Raw genomic sequence first — 24,525 nt, 5'->3', positions numbered from 1 at the left:
AGTAATGAGGAGTCAACAAAATAGATACAGCGCAAACAATCATCTACCGGAGTAGAAGCCGAAGCACTGAAGTGGAGAGCAGACTCTCCAGAAATAGCCCCTACCATCAAAAGGAAAGAAATCAGCTGGCAAAGGAGGCTTCCGGTTGGCAGGTTGCTGGAGGCGGAGCCTGGGTGCGAGGCTCCAATCCGGAGAAGCAGAAGGCGGGGCGAGGGTGGTTTCAGCGTTCCTGGACCGCGCAGGCCCACAGCCAGCCAGGAACGCAGCAAGGCGCGCACACCTGCAGACAGCCGGGCACACAGCAAGCCCGAATCCCATCCCAATGCGAGTCCCGTGCCCAGAAAGGAAGGGTTGGGACAGCGGCTCCGCCACGATGGCCGGCACGACTCTGGAAGCGCCGGCACCGTCAAGATGGCCGGCGCTCCACTTCACGGGAGCGGAGGTGAGGAGTGTGACATGTAGAAGAACAATCTAATCCTGGTGTTCAAGGAACAATGCAAGAGCTCGTCTTCTGTGCACTTGCCATGCCTCTAACCTTGCCTTCAATGGTGCCCTCCGGCGGTGCAGGACTCCGTGCCGTCTTAGCTGGCCCAGTGCTGCTTCCAGCAGAGCGGTTCTCCCGCCATCATTGCCGGTGCAGTGCTGCACGACCAACATCCTTGAGCGACGCTCCTCTCTTCCCTCTCGATGTTTCGCTCCGCGTCCTTGTGCGCACTGGTTGGGTGACGCCTGATGCTGTTGCGGGATTGCCGATCCGCCTCTCCGTTCTGCTGGGACTGGCCATCTCCGTGGGCGGCTTCCTATTTTCTCTCTCTCCCTGCCTTCTTAGCCTATGGGCTGTCTCTGGTCCACTCTTGCCTGCTGCCTGCCTATTTGATCGTAACTTCTTCCCGGACACTCAGTGCCTGCCCCTCTTGGCATCTGTTCTCCAGCCTCTGCTTTTAAGTCCTGCCGGCCGCCTGCATCTGGGGGCTCAACCTCTGGGGAACAGCGGTCATTGCAGGTGAAGCCGCAGAGTTGCCAGATCGCCGAGTTAGAACCTGGGTCCTCTATTCCCAGACTCTTCAGCATTCTACTTGGCACAAGAACTCATGCGTCTGACAGCACTCCTTTGCATTGGAGATGTACAGCTAATAGCTTAATTAGCATCAATTTTAATATGCACACTTTTCCTGCATCAATCCTTAGTTAGGTGATTATAAACAGTTACATTCCACTAACATTGCTGAATCACACTCAGATTTAGTGGCTGTATTTACCTGCCCACTGAAGACGTAATCCAGAATTTCTCTCATAACAGCGACCGATATGCCGTCCATCTCAATCCTATATGTAGACCCATCATCCTTTGGGGGATTGTAGTTCAGTTTTGTTCTGCAAGAAGCACATGAAAAGAGATGGAAAGTTCAGAAGTGTTGTCATCTTACAATTCACGTATTTTATGTGAATCTTGACCTAACAAACAGTAAATCAGATTCAATATTTTGCTGAGACTAGCCACGAAGAGAAAATATTCTCAAAGAACAACAGGGCAAATGAAAATCTAGACGTAATCTCATTAGAGATTGTTTCAAAATACTTTTCTCCTTATTTCCACCATGAAGATAATATGTACAAGGAAAACAAGATTCCTAATACTGACTTTTTGTAAACTTTTCCAAAATAACATTTCCCTAAATGGTGTTTTTTTAACAAAAGAGTACACACACACACTCTCTCTCTTTATATATGAGTCTAAAAAGTTATAAAACAAAGATATTCTTGCATCTTCCCAATTTTTTCATTTTTTTCAAAAACGACCAGGCACAGTTCTGTCACCATCACATAATGTTTTAAAACTAAGATATCGGTCAGTTATGGAAAGTCATCTAAATAATCACTTCTAAAAAATGGGACAAGTTTTGAGATTGAAATTAAGGTATAGGTAAAAGATCTTAAAATATACAGGTGGGGTTAAATTCCTATTACCTAAAATACCCAGTCAATGTATCAGTAAAACAAATATTCACTTCAATATCTGCTTAAATTGTCTCGTACAGATGATTATGTATACATATCTTATTCTGAGTGACAAAAAGTTGCAATGGGTAAACTAACAGCTCTTCAATTGGTATGAAAGTAGCAGGTAGGTTGCTTACTTATACCAGGATATTTTCTTTTTTTTTTTTTTTTTAATTGTATTTTTATTAATTTCAAAATAAAGCTTAATATCAGTCTCATAGTCTCATCCGACGATGAGAAAGCCACATACAACATCCAAAAGTCACTGCATTCCTATAAACAATTCAAAGCCCCTAACCCCTCCAGCCTCCTCCCGCCCAACCCCTCCCCTCCCTATTCCCCTTCCACCCCCTTCATTTCTCTGGGGATCACCTATTCCCCACCCTCAAATCTCATTATGTGACATATTAGAAGTGTCTCACGTGGATAACCACCGCTCATATTGTTCCCACGTTTTGCGGTAGAGAGTCAGTCGTCCCGTGCGTAAGGCTGTAAGTTTAGATAACAAACAAATGTTGTCCAATTTGCGTTTAATAGCTTGTAGATCTGGGAGGGATGGCTGCTTCCATGCCACCGCCAATACCAGTTTGCTTGCAACGAACAGCTGTGTTGCAAACCGATGTGTGGGCTTCCGAATTCCCGGTGGCTTAATATGCAAAAGGCAGATAATAGGATATGTTCTGAAGACAACAGGATTGATAGGCACACAAGTGGGTGATGTCATCACACCACCGGCAAGGAACAGCTCCACCAGAGCTCACAATGGACTCACAGTCTTTCCCATATGCAGCAGTCTCCTCAGCTAGCTCTATAGCTCAAGGAGAAATGCAACTCTTGGAGAGATGGGAGGGTTTGTGTACCTGATCAATCCTGCTGTCTATGGAAATACCTGTTACAGGTAAGCAACTTTGCTTTTTCTGTCAACAAGGACTGAGTCAGGCGCACAAGGTGGTGACTCATTTTTATAGATATGACCATTGTGCAGAAGCAGCCTGCTCAAGCAAATAATAATACTAGACTTGCAAAGGTAACAAGACAAGTTGGTGAATAAAGGGAGACTAAACTCACTGTCTTTGACTGAGGATTTAACAGAACAGTAGGGAGAAGTAAACGTATGAAGCAAGGGCCAAGTGGCTGCTTTGCATAGGCTGTCCAGTGAAGCAGATTTCAAGAGAGTCTCTGTGGATCTCATTTGATAAGGTTTGACTGTACTGGTTAGAGCAATGATTCAAAAACTGTAGGTCGTGATTTCAAGAGGGATCATAAAATCCTCATTTGGGATGAAGATCACAGAAACAGAAAAATGGGAGAGTGGCATCACCAGCCCGCACAGACTGACGAGGTACTAAAATGGCCTCCTACAAGGACTTAAGGGCTGCCAGGAAAGGCTTACCTTCTTTGGAAGAAGAGTATTCTACATGAATGCCCGCTGATCCTTCTCCTCCTCCAATTACTACTACTACTATAAATCACTTCTATAGCGCTACCAGTCGTACGCAGCGCTTTACAATTGAACATGAAGAAGACAGTCCCTGCTCAAAAGAGCTTACAATCTAAATCAGGACAAACAGACAGGACCAAAAAGGATAAGGGAAGGACAGACAGACAGAAGGACACATAAGGATAAGATAAAAGTTACAAGTCAGGAGTCGAAAGCAGCATCAAACAGGTAGGCCTTTAGCCCGGATTTGAAGGCAGCCAGGGATGGAGCTAGACGTAATGGCTCAAGAAGCCTATTCCAGGCATAAGGTGCGGCGAGATAGAAGGATAGGAGTCTGGAGTTAGCGATGGAGGAGAGGGGTGCAATTAGGAGAGATTTGCCTAGTGAACGGAGTTCTAGGGAAGGAGTGTAGGGCGAGATGAGGGTGAAGAGGTAGTGAGGGGCTGCAGAGTGAATGCACATAGGTCAACAAGAGGAGCTTGAATTGTATATGGAAACAGATAGGGAGCCAGTGAAGTGATTTCAGGAGAGGGCTGATATGGGCATAACGACTTTGGCGAAATATTAGTCGTGCAGCAGAGTTTTGAACAGATTGAAGAGGAGAGAGATGGCTGAAACAAGCCTTCCTTTGAGGATATTTCACATCCAAGATTTGTTCAGGTCACACCCAAAGAGGTTCCTTTACCTCAAGGCAGAGTCCATGTCTGATGGTTTTGAACGCTGAACTCAAAGTTCAAAGAGGCAGCAAATGCCACGGTGACCATTCCAGTTCATGGTCTGCTGCATGAATAGTAACTCCTTTTGCGGCAAACATCACTTAAAATTCAGTCTGGTTTCTAAAAAGCTGGATTTAAACTACAAAGCACAATCAGTTCCTGGACTCAAGGTATAGCTGTGAATTGGTGCTGAAAAAAGTGCAGGGAACTTGAGACCTGGAAAAGGATTTCAGATTACTGGATCATTTATCTGCAGAGATCGTGGCTCAACTTTACATGGCACATCTGCTAATTGAGAGGACACACCTTCACTGAAGCCCAAAACCCCTAGCCAAGCAAAAGTCCAAATTCCAGAAGAAGTCTCAGTTACCACAGGGGTAAATTTGTAAAATCATTTTTGCATGTGGCCACATTCATGCATAAGTGACCTGTTGTAAAATTCTAACATATAAGTACATGTACACCGCCGATAGGCAGCTCCAGGGGCAGAGTGCAGGTGGAATTTGCAAATACTGCTCCATCCTGGCGCTGTGTGATGAAAATGTCTGCAAGATTTCTACCATTTACAATAGTATTTTATAGATATACATAGAGGCATATTTTCAAAGCACTTAGCCTTCCAAAGTTCCATAGAAACCTATGGAACTTTGGACGGCTAAGTGCTTTGAAAATATGCCTCATAGGCAACTATCCCCCAAATTATATAAATGGTGCTAAGAACTGAACATGAACATTTGGGTCCTAACAATTATTGGTTCTAACTTCCTTTAAATTACGCATGTTGTTACAGAATAAAGAGAATCTGCACCTATTTTAGGCATGGAGATTTACACCAAGGTGTAGTTGGTGTAAATGGTCAAGTCTAAATGTAGTTACAGTTCCCGGCGTTAAGCGCTATAAGTTTTATTTAATTATTTATTTGGATTTTGCTCACACCATTTCAGTAGTAGCTCAGGGTGAGTTACATTCAGGTAGACTGGGTATTTCCCTGTCCCTGGACAGCTCACAATCTAAGTTTGTACCTGAGGCAATGGAGGGTTAAGCGACGACCAAGATCACACGGAACAGCAGTGGGATTCGAACCGGGCACCTCTGGATGTCAAGACTGGTGCTCTAACCACTAGACCATTCCTCCACTCAACTATTGAAGATCTTTTGAGTTCTGACTGGGGATCACTCTTGCTCTGAAGACCCACTAGACCACCAGGCGGTCTGAAGGTAGGCTCGGGGAGGGAGGGCATTTGGGTGGCTGATGGGAGAGAAGGAGGGGGGATTTGGTTTCAGCCAAAACCGAATTGCAAATTTCAGTTGTTGGTTCGATTTCAGTCAAAATCGAGAATCCTGGTTTTGGTCGGCCTCCACTTGACTTGTACTGGTCTGCAGAACAGTTACATCTATGCTGGGAGTCTGCTAAGCTCTTTACACTGACGTAAAAAAAGAATGGGTCAGCGCTACAGTCTTGCCGAGGCTTTAAGTGGCACATATTGGGCCAGATTCAGCAAATGACACTCAAAGCTAGGTGCTGGGAAGAATCTGCGCTAAGTGCCATTCTATAAAGGGCGCTTCGGGTGGATTCCCGTGGACTCACACCTGTTAAAACCTGGTGGAAATGCTGGCATACATCTCGTGGCAGCTGGATACATAAATTAACCTATTCTATAACACTGCGCTTAAATTTTGAGAACACCCTCTCCCATGGCCACATTCCCTTTTGGCGTGGCACGCAAGACAATTTAAGCTCTTAGCGTTATAGAAAAGCATGGAAGCAGAGCCACACACCACTGCAAATCAGTGCCAATTAATGTCAACTCATTAACTAGTTTGCACACGTATTTGAGATCCATGCCATAATTTGGGCAACCTTCACATAATTCAGGAGAGGCTACATCCTGAAGATCACCTGCAGTGAGGCAACAGCCGTCTTCAATGCTTCAGAAAGCACCTTTGAAGTTGCCTCAAACTAGCTGAGAGACTCACGCCAACTTCCAGGTTCCATGGCATTGAACTTTGTGACTGATCCTTAAAGTCACTGCACAGACACAGATATCATCCACAGACCTAACGAACTGTGCAGAATCAGCCGGCCAATCTCCAAGTAGATGTTTTCATTCTATGCACAAGGAGAAGCCTCTTCGTCACCTCAACATTTTTGTGGAATAGGTTCAAAGGTTCAAGCTTATAGAAACATCTCACCACAGTGTTTACATCCAGCCTAGTTAGGATCTGAGCCTAGAAAAATACGGCATCTGGAGTGGGTGTCAAAATTCCTGATTATTCTGGAACACTGAAAGTATGGCCAGAACCCCAACTTGGTCTGCGACATGTCCCACAAGGAAAGAGAGAGAGATGATGAAATACAATGACAGAAGGAAAAAAACTTTTAGTTTATCAGAAATATAGGATTGCATCTGTTCAATAGAACAGGGGGAAAAAAACATCCCCACACACAGAGGGACCAAGGAGATCACTGCAAGCGTGCAGGGTCATGTAACGATCAGAGCTTTACACAGTCCTGAGCTCTGGGAGAGCAGTTTGTGCTGGTGCCACACGATGACATCACCCACTTCTGTGCCTGACTCAGCCCTGCTTAGAGATGGAAAAAAAAAATGCTCCAGTTTTAACCTGTCTTTTCAGAAGGTCATACGCAGTCGTTTTGAAAAGCACAGAAAAGGGTATTAGTAACAGCAGAACTTCCTGAGAAAAAGCTAGGTGTGGAAATTCAGAAAAAGAGATTTTCTTGACAGGTCTTCCATCTTTGAAAGGATAACGCTCTTAATGCTGAAAGACTATCAAGCTTCTTTGAAACTGATTAACCCGAATCAAAGGACAAGCACCAGAGCAGAAGCCAATACTGTACTGGCTTGCAATCTACCCTATAGTAGCAAACAATTTTCAGGTGGATATAATTTTGGTTACCAACATTAAGAGCAAAGGATAAAAACTGGGTAAACAAAGAAGCCCACTCAGAAAAAAAATTTCTCTGCCCTAGTTCCATAAGTTTAATATTAAACATTAATGTCTGGATACAAGTATGGACTGAAAAATAAGATCTGTTTCTACAGGATGCAATGTGAATTTGGTAAATGAAAAACCTAGAGATTGAAGAGCTTTTTTGAGCATTAAATTAGTTATATTACTTTCTTCAGAACAATTTTCTATCCCTTTTCTATCCCATGAGAAGGGCCGGCCCTACCATTAGGCCTATTAGATTGTAAGCTCTTTGAGCAGGGACTGTCTTTCTTCTATGTTTGTGCAGCGCTGCGTACGCCTTGTAGCGCTATAGAAATGCTAAATAGTAGTAGTAGTAGGGGGCCTCAGGCAGCACTCTTCTGAGGCGGCCCTTACTTTCCCCAACCCCTTTCAACCAATTTACCTTTTCTTTCTTGGTTGTTTTTTTTTTTAAGGCGGTGGCAGTGATTCCCAGAGGCCGCCTAGCCCCTTCTGTCTACTGTGGCCCACCTCTGACTGGAAGTTAAGCCCCAGTAGAGAGAAGAGGCTGGGCCCGGTGGCAGGGCAGCCTCTGGGAATCGCTGCCACCGACTTTGAAAAAAAATGAGAAAGAAAGGTAAATTATTTTTTTATTTTTTGTTACATTTGTACCCCGCGCTTTCCCACTCATTGCAGGCTCAATGCGGCTTACATGGGGCAATGGAGGGTTAAGTGACTTGCCCAGAGTCACAAGGAGCTGCCTGTGCCTGAAGTGGGAATCGAACTCAGTTCCTCAGTTCCCCAGGACCAAAGTCCACCACCCTAACCACTAGGCCACTCCTCCTCCACCCATTAGTAGAAGGGGGGCTGGGGAAGGAAGGGGGGAGATGGCAGCCTGTGGCAGGGGGTGGCAGCAACAGCAGCAGCTCATTCCTTATCTCATGGAGGAGGGCGGTGGCGGCAGCAGCTCACTCCTCGCCTCGAGGGGGGGGGGCAGAGGTGGGAAAATGTGGGATATAAATGCAATACATAAATAAATTGTCTTGGGCCACCCCTGCCCACAAGTGTTATTTCCACTGTCCAAGAAGGCACAAATGGAAAGCACACCTGGTTTCCTTCCTCTCTCCACTCTAGTCATAAGTACAATCTGAGAGATCCCTTGCTTTCACATACTGAGCCAGTAATAAAATCCACACAGGGAGCACATCACTCTAAGGTCTGCTTAGGTTGCCAGATGGGAAAAATTTTCCCCACCCAAAATCAGCCTTAAACCAGCCCAAAACCCGCCCAATGTCAAACCCCGCCTCCAACGTCATCGACCCCGCCTCCAACATCACCTACCCCGCCCCTGACGTCACCTCTGATGTCATTTCCACGCCCCCAACGACACCTCTGGCGTCATAAACCCCGCCCCCCGATGTCAACCCCGCCCCGGAAAAGCTTCTATTGGACCAAATTGGACCAATAGAAGCCCCGGAAAAGCTTCCATTGGACCAAATTGGACCAATAGAAGCCCCGGAAAAGCTTCTATTGGACCAAATTAGACCAATAGAAGCCCCGAAAAAAAGAACCCACACCCTGCACAGCTGCAGTGAAAAAGAAGCCCAATTTCCCGCAGCCCGCAACCTTCGATAATTTCCCACATCCTGGCTTAAAAACCAGCCCAATTGGGTGGGAAACCAGCCCACGTGGCAACTCACTTTCCTTTCTGTACTCAGCAGCTGGTCCCTTTACAGAGTACAATGAATAATTGGAGGAGTGGCCTAGTGGTTAGGGTGGTGGACTTTGGTCCTGGGGAACTGAGAAACTGAGTTCGATTCCCACTTCAGGCACAGGCATTGAGCCTGCCATGAGTGGGAAAGCGCAGGGTACAAATGTAACAAAAATAAAACAGATACTATTGGAGATTCTACATGGAATGTTGCTAGCAACATTCCATCTGTGAGTCTGATGTCCTGCACGTACATGCAGGACGTCAGACTCACAGAAGCAGAAGCCTGCGCGGCCATATTCGGCACCTAATCACAACACCTCTACTCAGGAAATCAAGACTACCCCAACTTGACATTTTGTCCTTTAGATTGTAAGCTCTTCTGAGCAGGGACCGTCCTTAGTTATTAATTTGTACAGCGCTGCGTAACCCTAGTAGCGCTCTAGAAATGTTAAGTAGTAGTAGTAGTAGTGATCTGCAAGAGCCGACTTCTACATGGAATGTTGCTAATGGAATAGCAACATTCCATGTAGAATCTCAAATAGTGGCAACAGTGGAGGAGTGGCCTAGTGGTTAGGGTGTTGGACTTTGGTCTTGGGGAACTGAGGAACTGAGTTCGATTCCCACTTCAGGCACAGGCAGCTCCTTGTGACTCTGGGCAAGTCACTTAATCCTCCATTGCCCCACGTAAGCCGCATTGAGCCTGCCATGAGTGGGAAAGCGCGGGGTACAAATGTAACAAAAACAAATAAATTGCATGTTCTGTTGAGAGGACTCTCGTCCTAACTCATTTAGGTACCACCTTTCTTCTGAGACTGGTTTAATAAAAGTGGCAAGTTTAATACAGTGGCCTCACACTTTCTCAGGAGGCCAAAACTTTTTGTGTTAAAGTGAAGGTAGTTTTCATAACAAAACAGAATAAGAAGCTTATTTCAGAATGTCTTAAACTGAATAAAAGACATTTTTATTTCAAAGAATGGGGTGGTTTGACACAACCGTATAAAATGACGAATGTATACATACGATAAACATGGCATCAAAAAAATGGTAAAAAATGGTATTCTGGATGAACAGGAAAGATCATCTTCAAGGCCAATGATCTGATTTGGCAACATGAACACTGCTGCCCCCCTCCCCCAACCTTTCATGCATTGTTGTTATTCATGGTTGCTACCAAATATGCACCTCAGTGGCTTCAACAATACAAGTGAGAGAAAGGCATTCTGAGGGGAAAAATCTCCACCCAGTAATTAGCTGCTTTTACTTAGGCAGAAAGCCAGGAATTAGGCAACTGGGAGAGACACAGAATTCACTCTACAGTGCAGAGCACAAAACTACCTCCCTTCCCTGCCCCCCAAATCATCCTTCAAATGCAGAAGGACAGTTTTGAGTGTCATGCTAACACCCCTCTCCTTCTGCAACTGATCTTTAATCAGTCATATGTTTCTTTGTTCTTGTTATTTTACCATTTGCTCGATGTAAAATGAGGAAATGTTCGTCTCGGTGTGTCAACAGAATAGAGCTCACTGCTCAAATTGGTCTAAAAATGACTTTGTAAAAACTGTGCCTAACAGCTAATATACAGGAGGTTTCAATTCTTAGGGAGAGGAGTGTGGTAGCCGTGTTAGTCCACTCTTAAGGTTATCAATAGAAATCAAACAAAATAAAACATGGAAAAGAAAATAAGATGATACCTTTTTTATTGGACATAACTTAATACATTTCTTGATTAGCTTTCGAAGGTTGCCCTTCTTCCTCAGATCGGAAATAAGCAAATGTGCTAGCTGACAGTGTATATAAGTGAAAACATTCAAGCATTACTATGACAGTAAAATAGATACCATTGGAGATTCTACATGGAATGTTGCTACTATTGGAGATTCTACATGGAATGTTGCTATTCCACTAGCAACATTCCATGTAGAAGGATGCGCAGGCTTCTGTTTCTGTGAGTCTGACGTCCTGCACGTACGTGCAGGACGTCAGACTCACAGAAGCAGAAGCCTGCGCGGCCACATTGGTGATCTACAAGGGCCGACTTCTACATGGAATGTTGCTAGTGGAATAGCAACATTCCATGTAGAATCTATAGAAATCAAACAAAATAAAACATGGAAAAGAAAATAAGATGATACCTTTTTTATTGGACATAACTTAATACATTTCTTGATTAGCTTTCGAAGGTTGCCCTTCTTCGTCAGATCAGGTTCTACATGGAACGTTGCTACTCTTTGAGATTCTGCTGTGGAATCTTGTCACTCTTTAGCATTCCGGAATCTTGCTATTCTTTGGGGTTCTACATGTAGAGAGGTGTGGTAGCCGTGTTAGTCCACTCTTAAGGTTATCAATAGAAATCAAACAAAATAAAACATGTATTAAGTTATGTCCAATAAAAAAGGTATCATCTTATTTTCTTTTCCATGTTTTATTTTGTTTGATTTCTATTGATAATTCTTAGGGAAAAATCAAAAAAACAGTACAGCACAGTGGGGACCATTTTATAACACAGCACCTATGTTAATAGTAACATAACAGAGGGGCATTTTTGAAAGAAACGTGTGGTAGCCGTGTTAGTCCACTCTTAAGGTTATCAATAGAAACCAAACAAAATAAAACATGGAAAAGAAAATAAGATGATACCTTTTTTATTGGTCTAAGTTGGAATTTGGACATCTTTGTAGAACGTTCAAATTCGGAGGCGGGGAAAAGGTCATTTTCGAAAAAAGATGGATGTCCATCTTTTTGTTCAAAAATGCCTCGGACGTCCTTGGATTTGGACGTCTTTGATTTTCGGCCATTTTCAAAACCAAAGACGTCCAAGTCTAAAACGTCCAAATTCAAGCCATTTGGACGTGGGAGGAGCCAGCATTTTTAGTACACTGGTCCCCCTGACATGCCAAGACAGCAATCGGGCACCCTAGGGGGCACTGCAGTGGACTTCATAAACTGCTCCTAGGTACACAGCTCTCTTACCTTGTGTGTTGAGCCCCCCTAAAACCCTCCAAAACCCACTACCCCCAACTGTACACCACTACCATAGCCCTTACGGGTGAAGGGGAGCACCTATATGTGGGTACAGAGGGTTTCTGGTGGGTTTTGGAGGGCTCGCTGTTTCCTCCACAAATGTAACAGGTGGGGGGATGGGCCTGGGTCTACCTGTCTGAAGTGCACTGCACCGCGCCTACTACTAAAGTACTCCAGGGACCTGCATGCGCTGTCATGGACCTGAATATGACATCTGAGGTTGGCAAGTAATATTTTTAATCATGTTTTCTGAGGGTGGGAGGGGGTTAGTGATCATTGGGGGAGTAACGAGAGGTCATTCCCAATTCCCTCCAGTGGTCATCAGGTCAATTCAGGCACCTTTTCGTGTCTTATTCGTAACAGGTCTGGGTGAAAACGTCCAAGTTTTAGTCCTGGACGTCTTTGCTTTTTTCCATTATGGCTCAAACGCCGAAGTCCTGCCTCAATCAATCCTCTGATATGCCCCCTTGAGGAGATTTGGACGTCCTTGCGACGGACTTCTGAGAAAGACGTCTAAAATCGGATTTCGATTATACCGATTTGGACATCACATCCAAGTGCCAATTATGTCACTTTTTGGACGTCCATCTCTTTCGAAAATGAGCCTGATAGTAACATAGTAGATGACGGCAGATAACGACCTGTGTGGACCATCCAGTCTGTCCAACTAGATAAACTCATAGCAAGAGGTATGATGTGATACTACATATGTACACGTAAGAACATAAGAGTAGCCATACTGAGTCAGAACAATGGTCCATCTAGCCCAGTATCCTGTTTTTCAAACAGTGGCCAAGCCAGGTCACAAGTACCTGGCAGAAACCCAAATCATGGCAACACTCCATACTACAGATCTGAGGGCAAGCAGTTGCTTCCCATGTCAATCTCAATAGCAGACTATGGACTTTTCTTCCAGAAATTTGTCCAAACCTTTTTAAACCCAGATACACTAACTGCTGTTACCACATCCTCCAGAAAGGAGTTCCAGAGCTTAACTATTCGTTGAGTGAAAAAAATATGTCCTCCTATTTGTTTTAAAAGTATTTCCATGTAACTTCCTCAAGTGTCCCCTAGTCTTTGTAATTTTGGAATGAGTAAACATTGGCGGGTAGGCAGGTACAGTCCAGAGATCAAGGCAGGCAGTACTACAGCGGGTAATCAGGTCCGGTCCAAAGGTCGAGGCAGGCAGCAACACAGCGGGTAATCAGGTCCGGTCCAAAGGTCGAGGCAGGCAGCAACACAGCGGGTAATCAGGTCCGGTCCAAAGGTCGAGGCAGGCAGCAACACAGCGGGTAATCAGGTTCGGTCCAAAGGTCAAGGCAGGCAGCGATACAGCGGGTAGTCAGGAACGGTCCAAAGGTCAAAGCAGGCAAAGCAGACGAGTAGAAGTGAAGCAGACGATACAAGCACCAAACCTCTAACCAGATAGAAGCCGAAGCAAAGATGGTGTCCCAGGCCACCTCTTAAATAGGCCTCCAATCAGAGGATCCTGGTCTCAGCTGAGAGGCGAGAGATCTCATAGGGCACGCCCAAAAGACATTCAAGATGGCTGCCTCCTTGTTGAGCTACCTAAGATGGCTGCTCCTCAAATGATCCTTCCAAGATGGCTGCCCCTCAGATGATCTTCCCAAAATGGTTGCTGCTCAGATGATCCTGCCAATATGGCCGCTGGGATGCAACAATAACGCAAGTGTGGAAATTGTGACACTGCCCACACTCCTCTCCTCAGCATGCCAACTTTGGAAGTACACAGTGTCTTGGAGTGCACTTTTAGATGCGATTTAATTTTTCTCAAACCCATCTACGTGTGTTTAACAGCATTAAGAGCAAATTTCAAATCCATTTGTTCATGGAAATAGATGCTCTAAAAATATCCCACCCTGTGTGCTGATCAATACACACACAATCCCCAAGATTCTATATATGGTGACTAAAGCTGTGCGTGCAAATCAGTGTGCATTGCTGATTTGCACGTGCAACTTAATTGATTGAGTCAACCAGCGCCAATAGTTGGCTAACCAATTATTGGTGTTAATTGGCCTTAATTGGGATTTACGTGTGGACTGTATTCTGTAACGATCTGCACGTAAATCCTAGGATTCATATTTTTCTTTCTTTGGGAGGGAGTAGCTGATCCATCCCTAATTTAGGTGTTGGCATTTACATCCGATTTCAGCTGGCGTAAATGCAGGCGACTTAGGTTAAGCACCTAACCCACATCTAGGCGCTATTCTATAAAGTGCGGGCATCCTTTATAGAATACCACTTGGTATGATTTACTGAATCTAGTCCAATGCGCTCACATTTACCTTCACTGTAGCGGAAGCGTTCCTGGTGTGGGATTAGGTCAGGGAAGAAACCACCATGAGCAGTTCTGAATTTTCAGAAGTATTCACGTGTTATCCACACAACAATCAGCGGAAGTGTCGGCAGGTTAAAGTAACTATGGGTTTTGTAGCTATGAGGGCAGCAAGAAACTGACCCTCAATATGGACGAATCTTTCGTTTCAGAAAAAAAGCTCAAGATTCCTGAACTTCATGGATTACATTTTGAAAAGCTACGTATCTATGAATACACTGGTGTGCGCATACATTTACCAGAGATGTGGGTTCCCAAAAAATTTTGTTTTGGAAAAACTTTCACACGCAATTTTGTCATTTCATAAATATATTTTTCATAAACATTTTAACTATGCAAATTTTCCTGATGCCTAAATAGATATGTGATCCATTTTGATGTGCGATATTTGAGCTATGTTCATCTATGTCCAGAAACCCTCACCATATTAATTTCCCATAATTATTCAAGCTTATTCAAGAAGCCCAGTAACTGAACGGAAATATTTGATTTGGAGGAAGAAAAAAAAAAAAATCAATGGAGCTAATTGGGTTATTTCAGTAAACCACACTAAAGTTAACATAAATTAGTGATCACATTATTTCCAAGGGAGCTTACTGACAACAGAAGTTAACCGGCATCAATCTTACTTTGGATTAAGGCATGGTTACTGCAGGTTATTAAACAGTAAATGACCCCTCTGACACACTATTTACTAAGCTAATACCGACACAGCCCATTCACTTTGAATCGGCTGTGGTGTCATTGCAGCGTGGCTTAGTAAACCTGGGGGGGGGGGTGGGGGATAGAGAGCTAATAGTTATCACATGCTAATACAGTTATCACATGTTATCTGCTGAAAGGTCCATTTTATTTGTATGGGCCCTGTGGTAGATAACCATTGCCATAATGGGACAGACCAAAAGGTCAATCAAGCCCAGTATCCTGTTTCCAACAATGGCTAATCCAGGTCACAAGTACCTGGCAAGATCCCAAAAGAGTAAAACAGATTTTATGCTGCTTATCCTAGAAATAAGCATTGTATTTTCCCAAGTTCATCTTAATGGCCTAAGGATTTTTTTTTTTTTTTTTTAATAGAAATTGTCCGAGCCTTTTTAAAACCCTGCTAAGCTAAACTGCTTTTACCATATTCTCTGGCATTGAATTCCAGAGTTTAATTACACAAGTGAAATTTTGTACAATTTGTTTTAAATTTACTATTTAATACCTTCATTGCATGGCCCTTAGTCTTTTTTTTTTTCTTCCAAAAATACGAGTAAACGAGTGATTCACATCTACTCATTCCACCCCACTCGGTATTATTTATAGACTTATCTCCCCTCAGCTGCCTCTTCTTCAAGCTATAGAGCCCTGGCCTCATTAGGGAAGCTGTTCCACCCCCCTTTATCACGTGCGTCACCTTTCTCTGTACATTTTCTAATTCCACTATATCTTTTTTGAGATGTGGTGACCAAAACTGCATACAATATTCAAGTTGCGGTCAAACCAGGAAGCAATACATAGACATTATTATATTTTCAGTTTTATTCTCCATTCCTTTCCTAATAATTCTACTACTACTACTATTTAGCATTTCTATAGCGCTACAAGGCATACGCAGCGCTGCACAAACATAGAAGAAAGAGCTTACAATCTAATGGACAAAAAATAAATAAAGTAAGCAAATCAAATCAATTAATGTGAACAGGAAGGAAGAGAGGAGGGTAGGTGGAGGCGAGTGGTTACAAGTGGTTACGAGTCAAAAGCAATGTTAAAGAGGTGGGCTTTCAGTCTAGATTTAAAGGTGGCCAAGGATGGGGCAAGACATAGGGGCTCAGGAAGTTTATTCCAGGCGTGTAGGGTGCAGCGAGACAGAAGGTGCGAAGTCTGGAGTTGGCAGTAGTGGAGAAGGGAACAGATAAGAAGGATTTATCCATGGAGCAGAGTGCACGGGAAGGGGTGTAGGGAAGGACGAGTGTGGAGAGATACTGGGTCTTGCGGAGAGGGGTAGTATGAGTAAAGCGACCCTGGCGGAAGACGAGACGGGCAGCAAAGTTCTGAACCGATTGGAGAGGGTTGCTTTACTCATACTACCCCTCTCCTCAAGTCGCTTCACTGGCTCCCTATCCGTTTTCGCACCCTGTTCAAACTTCTTCTACTAACCTATAAATGTACTCACTCTGCTGCTCCCCAGTATCTCTCCACACTCGTCCTTCCCTACACCCCTTCCCGTGCACTCCGCTCCATGGATAAATCCTTCTTATCTGTTCCCTTCTCCACTACTGCCAACTCCAGACTTCGCACCTTCTGTCTCGCTGCACCCTACGCCTGGAATAAACTTCCTGAGCCCCTACGTCTTGCCCCATCCTTGGCCACCTTTAAATCTAGACTGAAAGCCCACCTCTTTAACACTGCTTTTGACTCGTAACCACTCGCCTCCACCTACCCTCCTCTCCTCCTTCCTGTACACATTAATTGATTTGATTAGCTTACTTTATTTTTTGTCTATTAGATTGTAAGCTCTTTGAGCAGGGACTGTCTTTCTTCTATGTTTGTGCAGCGCTGCGTACGCCTTGTAGCGCTATAGAAATGCTAAATAGTAGTATGCACAGGCCCTCGCACTTCTAGGGGCCCCGCATCTCTAGCATGTCTGTCCTCCTGTCTCGGAACACCTCCATGCTCCGTACCTTAATGTGCATCCACATTTCAGTAGGGAGCATCAGGCAGCGGCAGCAATTTTCATATCTTGTCAGCTGCCGAGCCCAGAGCCTCCTCGCTGCTGTGACCCGCCCCTTTTTGATGTCACTTCCTGCTTCCGCAAGGGCTGGATGCAGCAGCGAGGAGGCTCTGGGCTCGGCAGCTGATGGGATATGAAAATTGCTGCTACTGTCTGCTGCTCTCTACTGAAACGTGGTGGATGCATACCAAGGTATGGGGTGAGGTGGGGTTCCAAGAGCTCTAAACCTCCTTTTAAATTGATACATTATGACTTATGGAGGTGGGAGCGGGGGGGGGGGGGGGAGGCACTGAGCTGGTTTGCACAGGGCCCCACAGTTGCTAAGCGGCCCTACTTTTACCCCTCAGTCATCTAGTGGTCCAACGGATTTTTACTGGCGTCATGTCTCTAATATACTATCCAGCTTATTATCGAAAGAGAAAAACGCCTATAGTGCGACCTAAATCGGGAGATAAACGTTTGTCTCGCAAAGGCGCCCAAATCAGTAAAATCGAAAGTCGATTTTGGGCGTTTCCAACTGCACTCCATCGCGGAAACTAATAAAGTTGACGGGGGCGTGTCGGAGGCGTGGTGGAGGCGGAACTGGGGCGTGGTTATCAGCCGAGGAGAGATGGGCGTCTTTAGCTGATAATCGAAAAAAAAAGGCGTTTTTACCGCGATTTTGGGTCACTTTTTTGGACCCTTTTATTTCACGAACAAGTCCCAAAAAAGTGCTCCAACTGCCCAAATGACCACTGGAGGGAATCGGGGATGACCTCCCCAGACTCCCCCAGTGGTCACTAACCCCCTCCCACCAAAAAAAAACCCACTTTAAAAACTTTTTTTCCAGCCTGTATGCCAGCCTCAAATGCCGTACCCACCTCCATGACAGCAGAATGTGTTCAATCCTGTCACAGCCTTTCCCTGGGTCAGATGTGGCTCTCGGGTGCAGTACAGGGTCACATCAGCATTGCATTGTGGTGGGTGTAGGGTATTGGGCTCCGTGATTTCATTAGCTTGTGTTACAGTCTCACAATGTTGGTAGTTGTTAGGCTTTTCTCCCATGGTGCTTTTCCCCCTACTAGGTCAGAGTGTGCCCTGTTGTATTTCCTGTTGTAGTCCATGCGGTAGTGGCCATTTTTGTAAGCCAGTTTTAGTTCCCTTTCCTGTGTTAGCCACGTTAGACAACTTAGTTCTTCCGTTGAATGTGGCTGAATGAGGGCACTGTACAGCATTCTTCCAGTTCTGACCTACTGCTCATCTCAGTATCAGGGAGACTCGTTGCCAGTGGGGCACAACCTCTGATCTGCAGTTAACTGTGATTAAAGGCGGTTATTCCAATAAAGGACGTTTTCGCAGAGATTAGTCTTCAGGTGTCAACTGGTGTGCCAAGGTTATATAGCAGCAACCAGTCCTAGAGGCCTGTGTGTATGCAGGTCCCTGGAGCACTTTTAGTGGGTACCGCAGTGCACTACAGCCAGGTGGCCCCAGGCCCATCCCCCCCCCATCTGTAACACTTGTGCTGGTAAATGGGAGGCCTCCAAAACCTACTGTACCCACTTTCCTATGAAGAGAGGCTGAGAAGGCTAGGGCTTTTCAGCTTGGAGAAGAGACGGCTGAGGGGAGATATGATAGAAGTGTATAAATAATGAGTGGAATGGATCGGGTGGATGTGAAGCGACTGTTCACGCTATCCAAAAATACTAGGACTAGAGGGCATGAGTTGAAGCTACAGTGTGGTAAATTTAAAACGAATCGGAGAAAATTTTTCTTCACCCAACGTGTAATTAGACTCTGGAATTCGTTGCCGGAGAACGTGGTACGGGCGGTTAGCTTGACGGAGTTTAAAAAGGGGTTAGATAGATTCCTAAAGGACAAGTCCATAGACTGCTATTAAATGGACTTGGAAAAATTCCGCATTTTTAGGTATAACTTGTCTGGAATGTTTTTACGTTTGGGGAGCGTGCCAGGTGCCCTTGACCTGGATTGGCCACTGTCGGTGACAGGATGCTGGGCTAGATGGACCTTTGGTCTTTCCCAGTATGGCACTACTTATGTACTTATGTACTTATGTAGGTGCCCCCTTCACCCCTAAGAGCTATGGTAGTGTTGTACATTTGTGAGTTTTGGGGGAGGGGGGTTGGGTGTTCAGCACCCTTGGTAAGGGAGCTATGCATGTGGGAGCTTTTTCTGAAGTCCACCGCACTGACGTAGGGTGCCCAGTTGGTGTCCTGGCATATCAGGGGGGCGAGTGTACTACGAATCGTGGCCCCTCCCACAACCAAATGGCTCGGATTAGGACGTTTTTGAGCTGGGCGTTTTTAGTTTCCATTATCGCTAAAAAAAAAAAAAAAACCGCCCAACTCTAAAACGTCAATTTTTTTCGAAAATACGGATCGGCCCGCCCCTTCACGGACCCATTCTCGGAGATAAACGCCCATGGAGATAGGCGTTTCCGTTTGATTATGCCCCTCCACGTATTTTTTTCTCCAAAGCAACCTTTTTTCAAAGTCTCCTTTTGCCTTGCACCTGACTTTGCTATTCCTTATGTTGTTTCCTATTATCCTCAGCCAGATCCTCCTATTTTAGCTCTAATACCCTCCTTCACCTCCCTTTTTAACTATATAGGCTATCGTTTGGCCTTCCTTCCACCTTTTTTAGTACGTTCAATAATAGTGTTAGCATACAATAACGATTATAATTACTCATTTCTGTTTCAAAGTGCAAGAATCTGGGATACTTCACCCCAGGAGCTAAGACAAATTTCATCTTATCTTTGTTTTAGAAAGGCTCTGAAAACATATTTTTTTGAAGATCTAATATGATTATGTTGCTAATTATACATCCTTCATACATTGAGGTTTTCTGTTGACTGTAATCCACTGCGAATCCCGTATAGAATATGGACGGAAGACAAAACATGGATAGAATAGAATAGCTTAAAACAGTAAACCAGCCACCGAATATGGTTTAAAATGTTACACATATACAAAGCTTGAAAATTACCATTCTTCCCAAATTTTGCATTGCAATCTATTGTTTGTTAATAGTGAATTTTATAGAACAATGAACTTTTAGAAATGCCAAAATTGTGGGGTGGAAAGTTTTCATGCACACACAGATATACACCATGTTAAGAAAGGCCTTTTAACTCGAGAATGATAAAGCATGCTCTTAAAACTAATTATTGTACAAAGGAAGCAGCACAGTATCTTGTTCTGGTTAAGGCCTTGCCCTGAAGCACCATCCACACACAAAGAACTAGCGTCCACACCACACCCTGCAAGCACAGAGCCAACAGGTTTTAACACCAGCAACAGAAGCATTTTCTAAAACCAGTAATACCAAGCATGCCAAGCTTTTAAGCCGGTTTCTCTTATTTATTTGGATTTTGCTCACACTTTTTTCAGTAGTAGCTCAAGGTGAGCTACATTCAAGTACACTGGGTATTTCTCTGTCCCCAGAGGGCTCCCAATCTAGTTTTGTACCTGAGGCAATGGAGGGTTAAGTGACTTGACCAAGATCACAAGGAGCAGCTCTAACCACTAGGCCACTCCTCCACTCTGCTCTTAGGCGCTTTCAGTGAAAACAAACTAGCTGTGGAGTTTGTGCAGGAGAATGTGGAATTCGTTGCCGGAGAATGAGGTAAAGGCGGTTAGCTTAGCGGAGTTTTAAAAAGGTTTGGATGGCTTCCTAAAGGAAAAGTCCATAGACCGTTATTAAATGAACTTGGGGAAAATCCACTATTTCTGGGATAAGCAGTATAAAATGTTTTGTACATTTTTGGGATCTTGCCGGGTATTTGTGACCTGGATTGGCCACTGTTGGAAACAGGATGCTGGGCTCGATGGACCTTTGCTCTTTCCCAGTATGGCAATACTTATGTAGCTATTTTTGCCCATTTTCTTGTTTAATATTTTTTATTGGATTTCAACATAATACAATAGAAGCAAGCGCTCACCACAGTTCAACAAGCAACAGTTACAAACATGGCAAAACTGGAGCTCACATTCAAGAAACAACTATCCACAACTAGAAACACATTAAGAAAAACGGGGGAAGAAAGAGGAGGTGGAGAAATAAAAATAAAAAAAAAAGGAGGGGGTGCTGGAGGATACAAATCCAGACATGGAACATGCATAGGCCACAAAATACATCAACCTCAGTGCTTAACTCTGTACCGAAGCAAAATAGGACACCAGTGGCAGCCATTTTTCCCTATAGGAAGCGAAGCGAGAAGATTTCTTCGCCAGATGTAATTCGAATTTGTACATTTGGAGCAATGAGTTCCACCATTCCTGATAAGTGGCCTGATGTAAGGACTTCCAGTGAGAGAAGATCACCTTCAATGCCAAAGAGACCATGGCACCAACAAGAGCCCCCTCGCTAGGAGTTAACTGACCCCCAAAGGACTGTTCCCGAAGAATCACAAATTGATAAGAGATGGAGCCAGGGAGGGGAAAAATGGCTACCAGCTGGGACCAGAGTTCTGACCAGTACTTGTGAAGGCACACACAATGAAATATAAGATGCCTGAGAGTACCCGTTTGGGAGTGGCAAGACCAACAGACAGCTGGACTAGAAGGGTTAATAACATGCAACTTATACGGCGTCCAGAGGGATCTATGCAGAAAGAAGTACATAGACTGCGTGGTGGTAGAACAGTTAGAGCACCTGAAAATTCCCACAGCTTGCCAGAAATAGGTTGCTGCAAGTCTTCCTCCCAGCGCCTTCGCAAACCAGCACATTTAGTGCTGGATTTACAAAGAAGATATTTGTAAATGTGGGAAGCCACATGACCAGAGCGCTGAAGCTTCAGACCAAAATCCAGAAGCCCTGGGGTTTGGGAGAGGAACTGGGCTTGAAATCCACCCTTGTACTGCTTTTTTACCATGGAGCCAAGCTGAAGCCACTGGTAAAATTGGGCGTCAGAAAGACCAAAGTCCAGTTTCATTTCTGCAAAGGTTTTCCAAGACTGCCTAGTTGCATGTATCAAATCCTCTAAAGTCCAAATGCCGATACGTTGCCACTGAGACCATGAAACCTGCTTACTGCCAATTTTAAAGTTGGGGTTATTCCAAATAGGGGTGAGAGGCGTAGCAGACCAAGGGATATCCATTAATTTATCAAGGGACACCAGTAATTTAAAGGTTGCATGGATGAGCGGATTAGACACGAGGCCCCTGGGAAGACGCATACCCAGGAGATGGGAGTGCTGCAACGGACCCATTTTCAAATCCAGGCTAAAAGCCCACCTCTTTAACATAGCTTTTGACTCCTAATCACTGCCTGTACCTTTTATCCCCACCTCTTTAATTCCCTTACCTACTAATTGTTCTGCCTGTCCATCCTATTTAGATTGTAAGCTCTTTGAGCAGGGACTGTCTTGTTCATGTATGGTGTACAGCGCTGCGTACTCCTTGTAGCGCTATAGAAGTGTTAAGTAGTAGTAGTAGTAGCAGCTAATCCCACACAGATTACTACTGTAAAATGCAAGCTGATGCAAGACTGGAGGGTAGCCAATGTTACTCCGATTTTTAAGAAGGGTTCCAGAGGAGATCCGGGAAATTATAGACCGGTGAGTCTGACGTCGGTGCCGGGCAAGATGGTGGAGGCTATTATTAAGAATAAAATTGCAGAGCATATACAAAAACATGGACTGATGAGACAAAGTCAGCACGGATTTAGTGAAGGGAAGTCTTGCCTCACCAATCTAATGCATTTTTTTGAGGGGGTAAGCAAACATGTGGACAATGGGGAGCCGGTTGATATTGTATATCTGGATTTTCAGAAGGCGTTTGACAAAGTGCCGCACGAAAGACTCCTGAAGAAATTGCAGAGTCATGGAATCGGAGGTAGGGTATTATTATGGATTAAGAACTGGTTGAAAGATAGGAAGCAGAGAGTAGGATTGCGTGGCCAGTATTCTCAGTGGAGGAGGGTAGTTAGTGGGGTCCCGCAGGGGTCTGTGCTGGGTCCGTTGCTTTTTAATGTATTTATAAATGACCTAGAGATGGGAATAACTAGTGAGGTAATTAAATTCGCCGATGACACAAAATTATTCAGGGTCGTCAAGTCGCAGGAGGAATGTGAACGATTACAGGAGGACCTTGCGAGACTGGGAGAATGGGCGTGCAAGTGGCAGATGAAGTTCAATGTTGACAAGTGCAAAGTGATGCATGTGGGTAAGAGGAACCCGAATTATAGCTACGTCTTGCAAGGTTCCGCGTTAGGAGTTACGGATCAAGAAAGGGATCTGGGTGTCGTCGTCGATGATACGCTGAAACCTTCTGCTCAGTGTGCTGCTGCGGCTAGGAAAGCGAATAGAATGTTGGGTGTTATTAGGAAGGGTATGGAGTCCAGGTGTGCGGATGTTATAATGCCGTTGTATCGCTCCATGGTGCGACCGCACCTGGAGTATTGTGTTCAGTACTGGTCTCCGTATCTCAAAAAAGATATAGTAGAATTGGAAAAGGTACAGCGAAGGGCGACCAAAATGATAGTGGGGATGGGACGACTTTCCTATGAAGAGAGGCTGAGAAGGCTAGGGCTTTTCAGCTTGGAGAAGAGACGGCTGAGGGGAGATATGATAGAAGTGTATAAAATAATGAGTGGAATGGATCGGGTGGATGTGAAGCGACTGTTCACGCTATCCAAAAATACTAGGACTAGAGGGCATGAGTTGAAGCTACAGTGTGGTAAATTTAAAACGAATCGGAGAAAATTTTTCTTCACCCAACGTGTAATTAGACTCTGGAATTCGTTGCCGGAGAACGTGGTACGGGCGGTTAGCTTGACGGAGTTTAAAAAGGGGTTAGATAGATTCCTAAAGGACAAGTCCATAGACCGCTATTAAATGGACTTGGAAAAATTCCGCATTTTTAGGTATAACTTGTCTGGAATGTTTTTACGTTTGGGGAGCGTGCCAGGTGCCCTTGACCTGGATTGGCCACTGTCGGTGACAGGATGCTGGGCTAGATGGACCTTTGGTCTTTCCCAGTATGGCACTACTTATGTACTTATGTACTTATGATCCCTCTCCTTCAAGCTACCACTCAACTCACAATCTCAACTTGAAGTGGTGTGATGGAAATCACGTGGTCACTGACGATTTCAGCACTACTGTAACAGTCAGGACTTCCCAGTGGTATTTCAGAACATACGCTGGTTTTATATAGAATGAATAAAGCTTATAAAACCCCAAAATGCTCCATACCCCATCCACCTTAATAAAATGCCCATTTCAGTAGAAATTAGGATCAGTGGAAAACAGCCAATAAATGCTGTTCAACACATACTCAGCCTCTCTTGTATGTCCAGAACAAAAGGAAAAACCAATTTTAGCCAAAGTGCTCGACGCTTGCAGCCACAAGATGGTAGAAGAGGAACTTAGACGTTCGTTATTGGTTAAATGTGTTTCCTACTCTCTCCAGGTCTATGTACTGTCAATGCAGTACAACCATTTTTTATAACATCCATTAAGGTGAATATAACCCTCGTCTGTGGGGAAAAACAGTATCTACAAATGTGCTCCATTGCTTCCACAAGAGGAAGGAAGGAAGGGGAAGGAAAACCAGTTTTAATCATCGTTTGCTAATGATGTCCGAGGGGCTGATGCAGAAAGCTTCATAAGTACATAAGTACATAAGT

At 44.5% G+C, this 24,525-nt stretch overlaps 1 protein-coding gene across 1 annotated transcript in view; it reads right to left on the bottom strand.

Annotated features, from left to right (window-relative positions):
- Window positions 1–24,525, bottom strand: part of GAN (gigaxonin) — a 127,518-nt gene that overhangs the window by 85,087 nt on the left and 17,906 nt on the right. The window contains exon 2 of the mRNA XM_030202656.1: window positions 1,260–1,374. Within this exon, the coding sequence (XP_030058516.1) occupies window positions 1,260–1,374 (115 nt within the window). The remainder of the gene's footprint in view (window positions 1–1,259; window positions 1,375–24,525) is intronic.

This window comes from Microcaecilia unicolor, chromosome 5 (genome assembly GCF_901765095.1).
Source record: "Microcaecilia unicolor chromosome 5, aMicUni1.1, whole genome shotgun sequence".
Lineage (NCBI taxonomy): Eukaryota > Metazoa > Chordata > Amphibia > Gymnophiona > Siphonopidae > Microcaecilia > Microcaecilia unicolor.
Note: the sequence above shows the minus strand (reverse complement) of the source record. Positions and strands in the feature narration are given on the sequence as shown.